Consider the following 13,625-nt stretch of genomic DNA (forward strand, 5'->3'; position numbering starts at 1 on the left):
TTTGAATATCTATTATAAATATTCTCTGCCTATTTTCTATGTCACTTTTTCCTGCAAAACCCTTTACGTCTTTCTTCATTTCATTTTTCAAGATTGCTTTGAAAAACTGAAAGCTATCTCTCTAAGAACAGGAACCAGACAAGGAGGCCCACTCTCACCACTGCTATTTAACATAGTATTGGAAGTCCTAGCCAGAGCAATCAGGCAAGAAAAAGAAATAAAAGGGATCCACATTGGAAAGGAGGAAGTGAAACTGTCACTTTTGCAGATGACATGATTTTATATATAGAAAACCCTAAAGAATCCACCAACAACTTTTTCAAGTAATAATTGAATAGGTAAAGTTACAGGATAAAAAATCAACATATAAAAATCAGTTGCATTTCTATACACTAACAACGAAACAGCAAGAAGAGAAATTAAGAATACAATCCCATTTACAATTGCAACAAAAAGAACAAAATACCTAGGAATAAACTTAACCAAAGAGGTGAAAGATCTGTACACTGAAAACTATAAAACATTGCTGAAAGAAATTGAAGAAGACACAAAGAAATGGAAAGATATTCTGTGCTCTTGAACTGGAAGGATTAACATAGTTAAGATGTCCATGCTTCCTAAAGCCATCTACAGATTCAATGCAATCCCTATCAAAGTTCCAACAACATTTTTCACAGAAGTAGAACAAAGAGTCCTAAAATTTATATGGAACAACAAAAGACCCTGAGTAGCCAAAGAAATCCGAAGAAAAAAGAACAAAGTTGGAGGTATCACACTCCCTGATTTCAAAATATGCTACAAGCTATAGTAACCAAAACAGCATGGTACTGGCACAAAAACAGACACACAGATCAATGGTATAGAATCAAAAGCCCAGAAATAAACCCACACATCTATGGACAGCTAGTTTTCAACAAAGGAGGCAACAACATACAATGGAGAAAGGAAAGTCTCTTCAACAAGAGGTGTTTGGAAAACTGGAAAGCCACACGCAAAAGAATGAAAGTAGACCATTATCTTACACCATACACAAAAATTAACTCAAATGGATTAAAGACTTGAATATAAGACCTGAAACCACGAAAGTTCTAGAAGAAAACATAGGCAGTATGCTCTTCGACGTCAGTCTTAGCAACATTTTTTCAAGTACCATGTCTGACCAGGCAAGAGAAACAAAAGAAAAAATAAACAAATGGGACTACATCAAACTAAAAAGCTTCTGCACAGCAAAGCAAACCATCAACAAAAGGAAAAGACAACCTAACAATTGGGAGAAGATATTTTCAAACCGTATATCTGATAAGGGGTTAATCTCCAAAATGTATAAAGAACTCATACATCTCAACAACAAGAAAAGCAACAACCCAATTAAAAAATGGGCAAAAGTCCTGAACAGACATTTCTCCAAAGAAGATACACAGATGGCCAACAGACACATGAAAAAATGTTCAACATCATTAACTATCAAGGAAATGCATATCAAAATACAATGAGATATCACCTCAAGCCCATCAGAATGGCTATAATTGACAAAACAGGAAACAACAAGTGTTGGAGAGGATGTGGAGAGAAGGAAACTCTCATACACTGCTGGTGGGAGTGCAAACTGGTGCAGCCACTATGGAAAACAGTATGGAGATTCCTCAAAAAATTAAGGATAGAACTACCATACGATCCAGCTATTCCACTCCTGGGTATTTATCTAAAGATCACTAAACACCAATGAGTAAAGATACACACACTCCTGTGTTCACTGCAGCATTATTCACAATAGCCAAGACTTGGAAGCAACTTAAGTGCCCATCAAGGGATGAATGGATGAAGAAGCTGTGGTATATATACACAATAGAATACTACTCAGCCATAAGAAACTATGATCCAGCCATTTGTGACAACATGGATGGACATTGAGGGTATTATGCACAGTGAAATAAGTCAGAGGGAGAAAGTAAAATACCGTATGATCTCCCTCATAAGTAGTAGATAATAACAACAACAAACGAACACAGAGAGACAGAGATTGGATGGGTGGTAACCAGAGGGGAAGTGGGGAGGGAGGAGGGCGAAAGGGATGATTAAGCACGTGTGTGGTGATGGATTGTAGTTAGTATTTGGGTGGTGACCATGAAAACATGATGTAATCTATGCAGAAATAGAAGTATAATGATGTACACCTGAAATTTATACAATGTTGTAAACCAATGTTACCACAATAAAAAAATTAAAAAAAAAATGATTGCTCTGGAAATCCTAGGTCCTTTCCAGGTCTATATAAATTTTAAAATCAGCTCTAAGCATCTACTAAATAGTGTCCTAGGATTTTGATCAAGATTGCATTGAGTCTTTAGATTGATTGAAAGAAAATTGCCGTCTTAACAATATTGACCCTACCAATCCAGGAATGTGGCATATATCTCCATTTATTTAGATTTTCTTTAACTTCTCTTCATAAAATGTTGCAGCTTTAGGGGCAGAGGTCTTCCACGTTTTTGTGTTTTTTTCGATCAGCATCTTATATTTTTGATGCTTTTGTAAATGGACTTGCTCTCATTTAAATTTAATCATGTCGTTGTTTGTCAGTAGTGTATAAAATACAGATAATTATGTACACGGACCTTATATCTCATGTCCTTGTTAATTCAGGAGTTGGTTTGTAGTGAGGGAGCCCAACTTTCTGGTTAGTTCTCGCCCCAAGTGAGTAACTGATGTTCTATCACCATTCTCTTTCTCATCAGTAAGCCTGCCCTCTAGCTCCCTCTCCAAAATTGTGGCTTCAGTGGGGCTCTGGGGTTGAGGGGTAGAGTACATGTTAGTAAAACCGTCCTTTAGGTGACGTGTCCCCATTTGAACCACAGATACCTGCCTCCAAAGAAAAGCTCCAGAGCTCAATCTTATTCACATAAATAAAAGCACAGGGGAAAATATTGTGTACAACCCTGAGTGCACAAATGTAGAGAAAAATATTGAAAACTAAACACATCAAAGAGGGAGTTTTGTTGAGAAACTCCTCTAGAAATTCGGCTCCACTAGTGCAGAGAGTTTTGGGTGTGTTGGTCTCCACTGTTATGCCCGCACCTTGAACAGTGTCTCCCAGGTAATAAATGCTCAATAAATACTTTTCAATTGAATGAATGAAGAGATGGGCACTTGGGAGGATGAATGAAAGCAGACTCACTTTTCAGTGAACACATTGGACCCCCATTTCTGCATAGACACAACCGACAGGAGCTCAATACTGCTCGGTGACGTGGTCATGCAGCCTGCAATTCGCCACGATTTCCACCCAACACGTTGTCTTATCAAACCTCCTATTGAAAGAAAAACTGAGATGGAACTGAGGTCCTGTTGTAAATAGGGGGCAGAATCAGCGCACACTTGGTTGCTCGTGGATGACCCCATATCGTGGAGAGCTAGTCTGATAGAAACCTGCAGACTGTGCCAAACAGCACTTTGCGTAGCTAAGACAGCTGATGCGACACATGAAGCGTGTGTGGTGTTCTTTCTGCTTTTATATACATGGAGTCCTCCAAACTCCTAGTTTTCACTTTTGTGTTCTTTGCCTGGGACGGATTCATACTCTTAGGTGATTTGCTCCTGAAATAAGAAGGCATCTAGGAAAGAATCAGGCACTGAAGAATGGAACCTTTTATGGAGAAGTGACAAGACCTTGTTGTGTGTCCTGCAGGTGTAGGTCAGACACACTTGTCTAGGAACTGAAGACAAAATCTTAAGGGAGCGACAATCACACTGAATTTTTAATGCAGGGAAGTGTAACTTTATTTCGGTAGAGAAATAGGTTAGGTTACAGAAAATTCCTAGACAAAAGAAGTTAGGGGAATGATTTCACTAATGGTCGGGTGAAGGGTGAAATCTGTTGTGTATAAGTGCTCCGGGCCATGTCCGTCTTCTGCGACAGCAAGACCTGGCTCCTCAATGGAATCATGACACCACATTCAGCTGAGTGACATCGACCGCGCTCCGTGGGTGACCTAACCGCCAGCACAAAAGGAGAGTCTACATCCGTGGGGACAGAGGTAAACAGAGACGGTGATCACGGGGCAGGGGGCTCAGCAGCAAGGGGAGGGGCAGCACACGGGGCGGGGGCAGGTGGAGATGACACACGTGGGGCGATAGCAAGTGGTGTGGCAGGAGACCCGGCCACCGACTGGGCGCAGGCAGCAGGAGGGGCGGCAGCAGCTGGAGCCACAGCAGCTGGAGCCACAGCAGCTAGAACCACAGCAAGAGGGCCGACAGCAGCTAGAAATGGAGCAGCTGGGGCGGCAGCAGCTGGAGCCACAGCTAGAGGGCTGGCAGCAGCTGGAGAGGCAGCAACTAGGGCGACAGCAGGTGGGCTGGCAACACACAGATTGGCTGCAGCTGGGGCGACAGCAGCTGGAAATGCAGCACTGGGGCCTGCAGCAGCTGGACACACTGCAGCTGGGGGGAGAGCAGGTGGTCCTGCAGCAGGTGGGCTGGCAGCAGGTGGGCTGGCAGCAGCTGGGACGGCAGCAGCTGGAGATGCGGCACTGGGGCCTGCAGCAGCTGGACACACTGTAGCTGGGGCGAGAGCAGGTGGGCTGGCAGCAGCTGGGGCGGCAGCAGCTGGAGAGGCAGCACTGGGGCCTGCAGCAGCTGGACACGCTGCAGCCAGAGGGAGAGCAGGTGGGCTGGCCGCACACAGGCTGGCAGCAGCTTGGGCGGCAGCAGGTCTCCTGGCCACAGCCCTGCTCAGAGCAGACGGAGCCACAACAGGAGCTGACCATGGTGTCAACGGAAGGAGCGGGGTCCACAAGTGGGTAGCAGTGGGTTTCACAAGAGTGGTTTCTTGAGTTTGAGTGTCTCCTTACCCCTGTCCCCTTTTATACTCTGCTGAGTAGCTGATGCTACTGTGAGCAACACTCTTTCCTTGTTGTTTTTCCTTCTGGGAAGTCAATTAATATTACTAAGTAAGTTACTAATTGTGTTTATCAGGTTAAATATGCCAATATCTAAGAAAAGCATCATTTCCTTCTACAGTGCTATGATTCATCGAATCTTGTTAATCCAGGTGGAACCACTTTCCTGTTTCTTCCTCTTCCTAATGTGTCTTCCAAGTGGGAATATATGATATTCTACTCCTGAGTTTTTACATGTATCACTTTTTTCCTTTTCTGTGCATGACTCTACGACAATACTTTGAAGGATGGCTATCATAGAGCCATGTCTCTTTTTTTTTTAAACTAAGACTGGGTCCATCAGTTTCTTTTTTTTTTTTTAATTTTTTGTTTATTGCAGTAACATTGGTTTATAACATTGTATAAGTTTCAGGTGTACATCATTATACTTCTATTTCTGCATAGATTACATCATGTTCACCACCAAAATACTAATTACAACCCCTCACCACACACTTGTGCCAAATTATCCCTTTCGCCCTCCTCCCCACCCCCTTCCCCTCTGGTAACCACCAATCCAATCTCTGCCTCTATGTCTTTGTTTATTGTTGTTATTATCTACTACTTAATGAGGGAAATCATATGGTATTTGACCTTCTCCATCTGACTTATTTCACTTTGCCTTATACCCTCAATGTCCATCCATGTTCTCCCAAATGGCTGGATTTCATCATTTCTTCTGGCTGAGTAGTATTCCATTGTGTATATATACCACATCTTCTTTATCCATTTGTCCCTTGATGGGCACTTAGGTTGATTCCAAATCTTGGCTATTGTGAATAACGCTGCAATGAACACAGGGGTGCATGTATCTTTACGCATTGGTGTTTTCAAGCTCTTTGAATAAATACCCAGCAGTGGAATAGCTGGATCATATGGTAGTTCTATCCTTGATTTTTTGAGGAATCTCCATACTATTTTCCATAGTGGCTACACCAGTTTGCACTCCCACCAGTAGTGTGTGAGAGTTCCCTTCTCTCCATCCTCTCCAACACATGTTGTTTCCTGTCTTGTTGATTATAGCCATTCTGACGGGCGTGAGGTGATATCTCATTGTAGTTTTGATTTGCATTTCCCTCATAGTTAATGACTTTGAACATCTTTTCATGTGTCTGTTGGCCATCTGTATATCTTCTTTGGAGAAATGTCTGTTCAAGTCTTTTGCCCATTTTTTAATTGGGTTGTTAGTTTTTTGTTGAGATGCATGAGTTCTCTATATATTTTGGAGATTAACCCCTTATCCGATGTATGGTTTGCAAATATCTTCTCCCAATTGTTAGGTTGTCTTTTTGTTTTGTTGATGGTTTCCTTTGCTGTGCAGAAGCTTTTTAGTTTGATGTAGTCCCATTTGTTTATTTTTTCTATTGTTTCTCTTGCCCGGTCAGACATGGTGCTTGAAAATATGTTGCTAAGACCGATGTCGAAGAGCGTACTGCCTATGTTTTCTTCTAGAAGTTTCATAGTTTCAGGTCTTACATTCAAGTCTTTAATCCATTTGGAGTTAATTTTTGCGTATGGTGTAAGGTAAGGGTCTACTTTCATTTTTTTGCATATGACTATCCAGTTTTCCCAACACCATTTGTTGAAGAGACTTTCTTTTCTCCAGTATGTTCTTGGCTCTTTTGTCAAAGATTAGCTGTCCATAGATGTGTGGGTTTATTTCTGGGCTTTTGATTCTATTCCATTGATCTGTGTGTCTGTTTTTGTGCCAGTACCATGCTGTTTTGGTTACTATAGCTTTGTAGTATATTTTGAAATCAGGGAGTGTGATACCTCCAGGTTTGTTCTTTTTTCTCAGGATTCCTTTAGCTATTCGGGGTCTTTTGTTCTTCAATATAAATTTTAGGATTCTTTGTTCTATTTCTGTGAAAAATGTTGTTGGAACTTTGATAGGGATTGCATTGAATCTATAGATGGCTTTAGGAAGCATGGACATCTTAACTATGTTAATTCTTCCAATCCAAGAGCACGGAATATCTTTCCATTTCTTTATATCTTCTTCAATTTCTTTCAGCAATATTTTATAGTTTTTGGTGTACAGATCTTTCACCTCTTTGGTTAAGTTTGTTCCTAGGTATTTTATTCTTTTTGTTGCAATTGTAAATGGGATTGTATTCTTAATTTCTCTTCTTGCTGCTTCCTTGTTAGTGTATAGAAATGCAACTGATTTTTGTATGTTGATTTTGTATCCTGCAACTTCACCATATTCGTTCATTACTTCTAAAAGATTTTGGTGGATTCTTTAGGGTTTTCTATATACAAAATCATGTCATCTGCAAATAGTGACAATTTCACTTCTTCCTTTCCAATTTGGATCCCTTTTATTTCTTTTTCTTGCCTGATTGCTCTGGTTAGGACTTCCAGTACTATGTTAAATAGGAGTGGTGAGAGTGGGCATCCTTGTCTGGTTCCTGTTCTTAGAGGGATAGCTTTCAGTTTTACACCATTGAGGATGATATTAGCTGTGGGTTTGTCATATATGGCCTTTATTATGTTGAGGTACTTTCCTTCTATACCCATTTTATTCAGAGTTTTTATCATAAATGGATGCTGTATCTTGTCAAATGATTTCTCTGCATCTACTGAGATGATCATGTGATTTTTATTCTTCATTTTATTAATGTGGTGTATTACGTTGATTGATTTGCGAATGTTGAACCATCCCTACATACCTGGAATAAATCCCACTTGATCGTGGTGTATAATCTTTTTAACGTATTGTTGTATGCGATTTGCTAGTATTTTGTTGAGTTTTTTGCATCGATGTTCATCAATGATATTGACCTGTACTTGACTTTTTTTGTGTTGTCCTTGTCTGGTTTTGGTATCAGGGTAATGTCGGCTTCGTAGAATGAGTTAGGGAGCTTCCCTCACTCCTCAATTTTTTGGAAGAGATTGAGAAGGATAGGTATTAAGTCTTCTTTGAATGTTTGGTAGAATTCACCAAGGAAGTCGTGTGGTCCTGGACTTTTATTTTTGGGGAGGTTTTTGATTACTGTTTCGATCTCTTTACTGGTGATTGGTCTATTCAAATTCTCTATTTCTTCTTGATCCAGTTTTGGAAGGCTGTATGATTCTAAGATTTTATCCATTTCTTCCAGATTGTCAAATTTGTTGGCACATAGTTTTTCATAGTATTCTCTTATAATCTTTTGTATTTCTGTGGTGTCTGTTGTAATTTCTCCTCTTTCATTTCTTTTTTGTTGTTGTTGTTGTGAGGAAGATCAGCCCTTAGCTAACATCCATGCTAATCCTCCTCTTTTTGCTGAGGAAGACCGGCTCTGAGCTAACATCTATTGCCAATCCTCCTCCTTTTTTTTTCCCCCAAAGCCACCGTAGATAGTTGTATGTCATAGTTGCACATCCTTCTAGTTGCTGTATGTGGGACACGGCCTCAGCATGGCTGGAGAAGCGGCGCGTCGGTGCATGCCCGGGATCCAAACCCAGGCTGTTAGTAGTGGAGCGCGCGCACTTAACTGCTAAGCCACGGGGCTGGCCCTCCTCTTTCATTTCTGATTTTACTTATTTGTGCCTTCTCTCTTTTTTTCTTGGTGAGTCTAGCTAAAGTTTTCTCAATTTTGTTGATCTTTTCAAAGAAGCAGCTCTTGGTTTTATTAATTTTTTCTATTATATTTTAGTCTCTATTTCATTTATTTCTGCTCTGATTTTTATTATTTCCCTTCTTCGACTGATTTGGGGCTTTGTTTGTTCTTCTTTTTCCAGTTCCTTTAGGTGCATTGTTAGATTGTTTATTTGAAATTTTTCTGTTTGTTGAGATAGGCCTGTATTGCTATAAACTTCCCTCTTAGAACCGCTTTTGCTGTATCGCATAAATTCTGGCATGTCATATTTTCATTTTCATTTGTCTCCAGGTATTTTTTGATTTCTCCTTTGATTTCTTCGTTGACCCAATGGTTGTTCAGTAGCATTTTGTTTAATCTCCACGTATCTGTGGCTTTTCTGATTTTCTTCCTATAGTTGATTTCCAGTTTCACACCATTTTGGTCAGAAAACATGCTTGGTATTATTTCAGTCTTCTTAAATTTATGGATACTTGTTTTGTGACCTAATATGTGATCAATCCTGGAGAATGTTCCATGTGCATTTGAAAAGAACGTGTATTCTTCGGTTTTTGGATGGAATGCTCTGTATATATCTACTAGGTCCATCTGTTCAAGTGTGTCATTTAAGCTCAATGTTTCCTTATTGATCTTCTGTTTGGATGATCTATCCGTTGGTGTAAGTGGAGTGTTAAAGTCCCCTACTATAATTGTGTTACTGTGTATTTCTGTTTTTATGTTTGCTAATAATTGCTTTATATATTTAGGTGCACCTACATTGGGTGCGTAGATATTTACAAGTGTTATATCCTCTTGTTGGATTGTTCCCTCGATCATTACGTAATGTCCTTCTTTGTCTCTTTTTACAGTTTTTGTTTTAAAGTCTATTTTGTCTGATATGAGTATTGCTACCCCAGCTTTCTTTTCATTGCCATTTGCGTGGAGTATCTTTTTCCATCCCTTCACTTTCAGTTTGTGAGTGTCTTTAGGTCTGAAGTGTGTCTCTTGTATGCAGTATATATATGGGTCTTGTTGTTTTATCCAATCAGCCAGCCTATGCCTTTTAATTGGAGTATTTAGTCCATTGACGTTTAAAGTAGCTATTGATAAGTACATACTTACTGCCATTTTTTAACTTTTTTTTCCCTCAGTGTTTTAGTAGTCCTTCTCTGTTCCTTTCTCCTTCTATACAGAATTGATGGTCTCTTTAGTTTGACCTCTGTCTGAAAGCTCTACTCTTTAACTCCCCTCCTCCCTCATTTTATGTTTTTGATATCATATCTAACCTCTTTTTGTGCATTTGTATCCATTACCCTCTTATCATGGAAATTGATAATTTTTCCTATTTGCGGTCTTCTTTTTTCCCTGTAAATCAGTACCTTTAACATTTCTTGTAGCACTGGTTTCTTGTTGACAAACTCCTTTAATTTTTGCTTGTCTGGGAAATTTTTGATCTCTCCTTCCATTTTGAATGATAACCTTGCTGGGTAGAGTATTCTTGGCTGTAAGTTTTTTCCTTTTAGCACTTTAAATATATCGTGCCACTCTCTTCTAGCCCGTAAGGTTTCCGCTGAGAAGTCAACTGATAGCCTTATGGGGTTTCCTTTGTATATAACTTGTCTTTCTCTTGTAGCTTTTAGGATTCTCTCTTTATCTTTAACTCTGGACATTTTGATTATGATGTGTCTTGGTGTGGGCCTCTTTGGGTTTATCTTGTTTGGGGCTCTCTTTGCTTCCTGTACCTGGATGTCTGTTTCCTTCCTTAGGTTAGGGAAGTTTTCATCTATTATTTCTTGAAATAGATTCTCTGCCCCTTTGTCTCGCTCTTCTCCTTCTGGGACACCTATAACACAGATGTTAGTGCACTTAATGTTGTCCCAGAGGTCCCTTAGACTGTCCTCATTCTTTAATTCTTTTTTCTTTTAGCTGTTCAGCTTGAGTAATTTCTTCTAGTCTTTCGTCCAGCTTGCAGATCTGCTCTTCGGTATCCTCTACTCTGCTTTTGAGTCCCTCTAGTGAATTTTTCGTTTCCAGTATTGTATTTTTCATTTCTGATTAGTTCTTTTTTATAATTTCCATTTCTTTGTTGACATTCTCACTGAGCTCATCTATTCTTCTCCCCAGATCAGTGAGCATCCTTAACACTCTTTGTTTGAACTCTCTGTCGGGTAGGTTGCTCATTTCTGTTTCACTTAGTTCCTTTTCTCGGGTTTTGTCCTGTTCCCTTACTTGGAATGTATTCCTTTGCCTCCTCATTTTGCCTCTTTCCCTGTGCTTGTGTCTACGTATTAGGTAGGTCAGTTACATCTCCTGCTCTTGGATAGGTGACCTTATATAAGTGGCCTGATAAGCCAGATAAGCCATACTCTTTGTCCTATAGGCACTTAAATTACATATATTAAAAAGCGTGATTTGGGAAAATATTCAAAGCATCAAAGGAACAGGGTCTAAAACAAGCATTAGGTATATAATCCAAGTATTTAAGTCCCATGTACTTTCAGTGAAAAGTGAGTTAATATAGACAGCTACTGTTTGTGAGTGCTTGCCACGTGCCAGATATTCTGCTGAATGTTTTATAATTATTGTCTTGATCTTTCCTCTCAAAGAGCGATGAGGTACTCATTATTCTCTAAGAGTCATACAGAAGTGAGTTAAGGTTGTTAGATCTTGTAATAGTCTACAGTGTAAGCAATACTACTTCCACACCTTTGATTGTGCTCTTATACCTCCTTAGAGCCTTCCTTCTCCCACATCAACTCAGCAATTTCTTGCTTTTCCTTAAGTTCCAGCCCAGATGCCTCCTCCTCTCTTCTGTTTTCCACGACATACGTTTTATTTTATTATTATTATTTTTTTTGGTGAGGATGATTAGTCCTCAGCTAACATCTGCTGCCAATCCTCCTCTTTTTGCTGAGGACGATTGGCCCAGGGCTAACATCCTGCCCATTTCCTCTACTTTATATGGGACACTGCAACAGCATGACCTGACAAGCAGAGCATATGTCTGTGTCAGGCATCCAAACCCCCGAACCCCGGGCTGCTGAAGTGGACCATGGGAACTTAACCACTACACCACGGGGCTGGCCCCATCACATAGATCCTTTTAAACCTCGTCTGTTCCTCCTTCATGCCTGATGTCACATTGTGGAACACTCAGACTTCACACATCCGACTCGACTCTAAATGTATTTGTCTGTGGGTCTCCAGCTGGATGGTAAACACCTGAGGTGGACTCTTGAACCATCTCTTGTTATCATCATGCGTGGAATGGAATACTCCATCGGTGTTTTCTTTTTATTTCTAGGAATCTCTTCTTACATTTAAATTTTCTTTTGTAATTATGCAAAGTATTTATGGTTCCAGAATAAATTCTGCAAAGTGAAGCGTCTTTAAGGAAGTCTTGCTTCTACTCCTGTGCCTTCCTTGTGTGCCCTCCCTCCCCCACAGAGAGTCGACTTTATAATCTAAGGTTTTCCTTCCAACCGCTATTTTAAATATAAATGTATTTGTGTTTGTATATTTGTAGCTCTTTTGTTTCTTAGATAAATGGTTGTATACTAACACACTTTGCTCCAACTTGCTTTTTTTCACTCAACAGTTGATCCCAGAGCTCACCTCACAGCAGGGTGTTCAGATAGTCTTCATTCCGTTTTCAGCCACAAAGAAGTCCACTCTGTGGACGTAATATAGCTTGTTCAGCCAGTCCCCTATCGATGGACATTCGGGTTGTTTCCAGGCTTTCACTATTAAAATAATATTGTGCACTTGAAAACAAGGAGTTTTTTTTTCGAAGAGGGGTGGAGCGTTTGATGCGTGTCTATAAGATCTACCTTATTGATTTTGTTTAGTTATTTCATACTCTCATTAATTTTTCTCCACATGTTCTCTCTTTAAATACAAAGTGTGTTCAAGTCTTCAGTTATTGGTTTGTTTCTTTTTTATTCTCGCGTCACCTGTAGGTTCTGTTTCTGAAGTTTAGCTGTGCAGTTATATTTTCATGGTGGCCTTTACCATAATAAACTATCCCACCCTGTCTCCTGTAATGATTTGTGTATGACTCTAACTTGTTTGATATCAAAATTGTGGCCCCTGCTTTCTTTCATTTGCATTTTGTATGATGTATCTTCCTCTATCTTTTTTTTTTTTTTTTTTGGTAGGGAATAGTAGCCCTCAGCTAACATCTGTTGCCAATCCTACTCTTTTTGCTGAGGAAGATTGGCCCTGGGTTAACATCCGTGCCCATCTTCCTCTACTTTGTATGGGAAACCTGCCACAGCATGGCTTGATAAGCGGTGTGTAGGTCCGTGCCCAAGATCTGAACCTGTGAATCCCGGGCCGCCGAATCACACCACACGAGCTTAACCATACGCCAGCGGCTGGCCCCTATCTTCCTCTCTTCTTTTACGTTTAACTCTCTGATTCTTGTTGTTTTAGTTGTATCTCTTGTCTACAGCATAGTATTGGGTGTTCACTTTTTAGCCAATCGGAAAATCGTTTTCTTTTTGCCTGTGAGTTGAGCCTATTATGTGTGTTGCTATGATCACTGATCAATATGTTTGGCTTTATTCATGTAGTTTTATTATGTATATAGTGATATACATATATAATATAATAAACAGTGATATATATAATAAATAGTGATATACAACATATAGTGAATTATATACTATAATATACATGTTAAATACACCTCTATCTCTGTATCCCTGTATGTAACCTTTCACTATTTGTTTTAGTCCCTCTCTCTTTCTCTCTCTCTCTCAGTGTGTCTTTTGATATATAGAAAGATTTGTATTTTGTACTAATGGTTACCTTCATATAAATATCTTTATATAATACCCCGTGAGTCTGATTTTTTGGCTATTGTCAGCTGATTCTCTACTTTCAGAAACATTGAAATCACCTAGTTACTTCTTCATCCCCTGCTCCTTCAGCATCAGATTTGAACCCCCAATTAATACCCAGAGGCAATCAGCAAAATTTTTCCACTTTATGTATTCTCTCTCATTTTCCTCCATTTTTTGAAAATTGTACTACATCTACGTGGTCAGTATGTAGCCGTTACACATCATATTGCCTGTCTCGTGTTCATCACTCATTTTTACTTCTACAAATAATCCGTATGTACATC

General features: G+C 39.6%; 1 protein-coding gene across 6 annotated transcripts; it reads right to left on the reverse strand.

The window, feature by feature from the left end:
* Nucleotides 1-4,067: 4,067 nt before the first annotated feature.
* LOC131416733 (keratin-associated protein 4-12-like) lies at nucleotides 4,068-4,763 on the reverse strand. Of its 6 annotated transcripts, none has more exons than XM_058559397.1 (2): nucleotides 4,684-4,763; nucleotides 4,068-4,623 (listed from the first exon to the last, which is right to left on the reverse strand). In XM_058559397.1, the coding sequence occupies exons 1-2, from the start codon at nucleotides 4,761-4,763 to the stop codon at nucleotides 4,068-4,070; spliced, it is 636 nt and encodes a 211-aa protein (XP_058415380.1). The 6 variants fall into 6 exon arrangements, with proteins under 6 accessions (XP_058415380.1, XP_058415385.1, XP_058415383.1 ...); XM_058559402.1 differs by having other exon boundaries at nucleotides 4,068-4,497; nucleotides 4,678-4,763; XM_058559400.1 differs by having other exon boundaries at nucleotides 4,068-4,587; nucleotides 4,678-4,763.
* Between the last annotated feature and the right edge of the window lie 8,862 nt (nucleotides 4,764-13,625).

This window comes from Diceros bicornis, chromosome 18 (assembly GCF_020826845.1).
Source record: "Diceros bicornis minor isolate mBicDic1 chromosome 18, mDicBic1.mat.cur, whole genome shotgun sequence".
Classification (NCBI taxonomy): domain Eukaryota; kingdom Metazoa; phylum Chordata; class Mammalia; order Perissodactyla; family Rhinocerotidae; genus Diceros; species Diceros bicornis.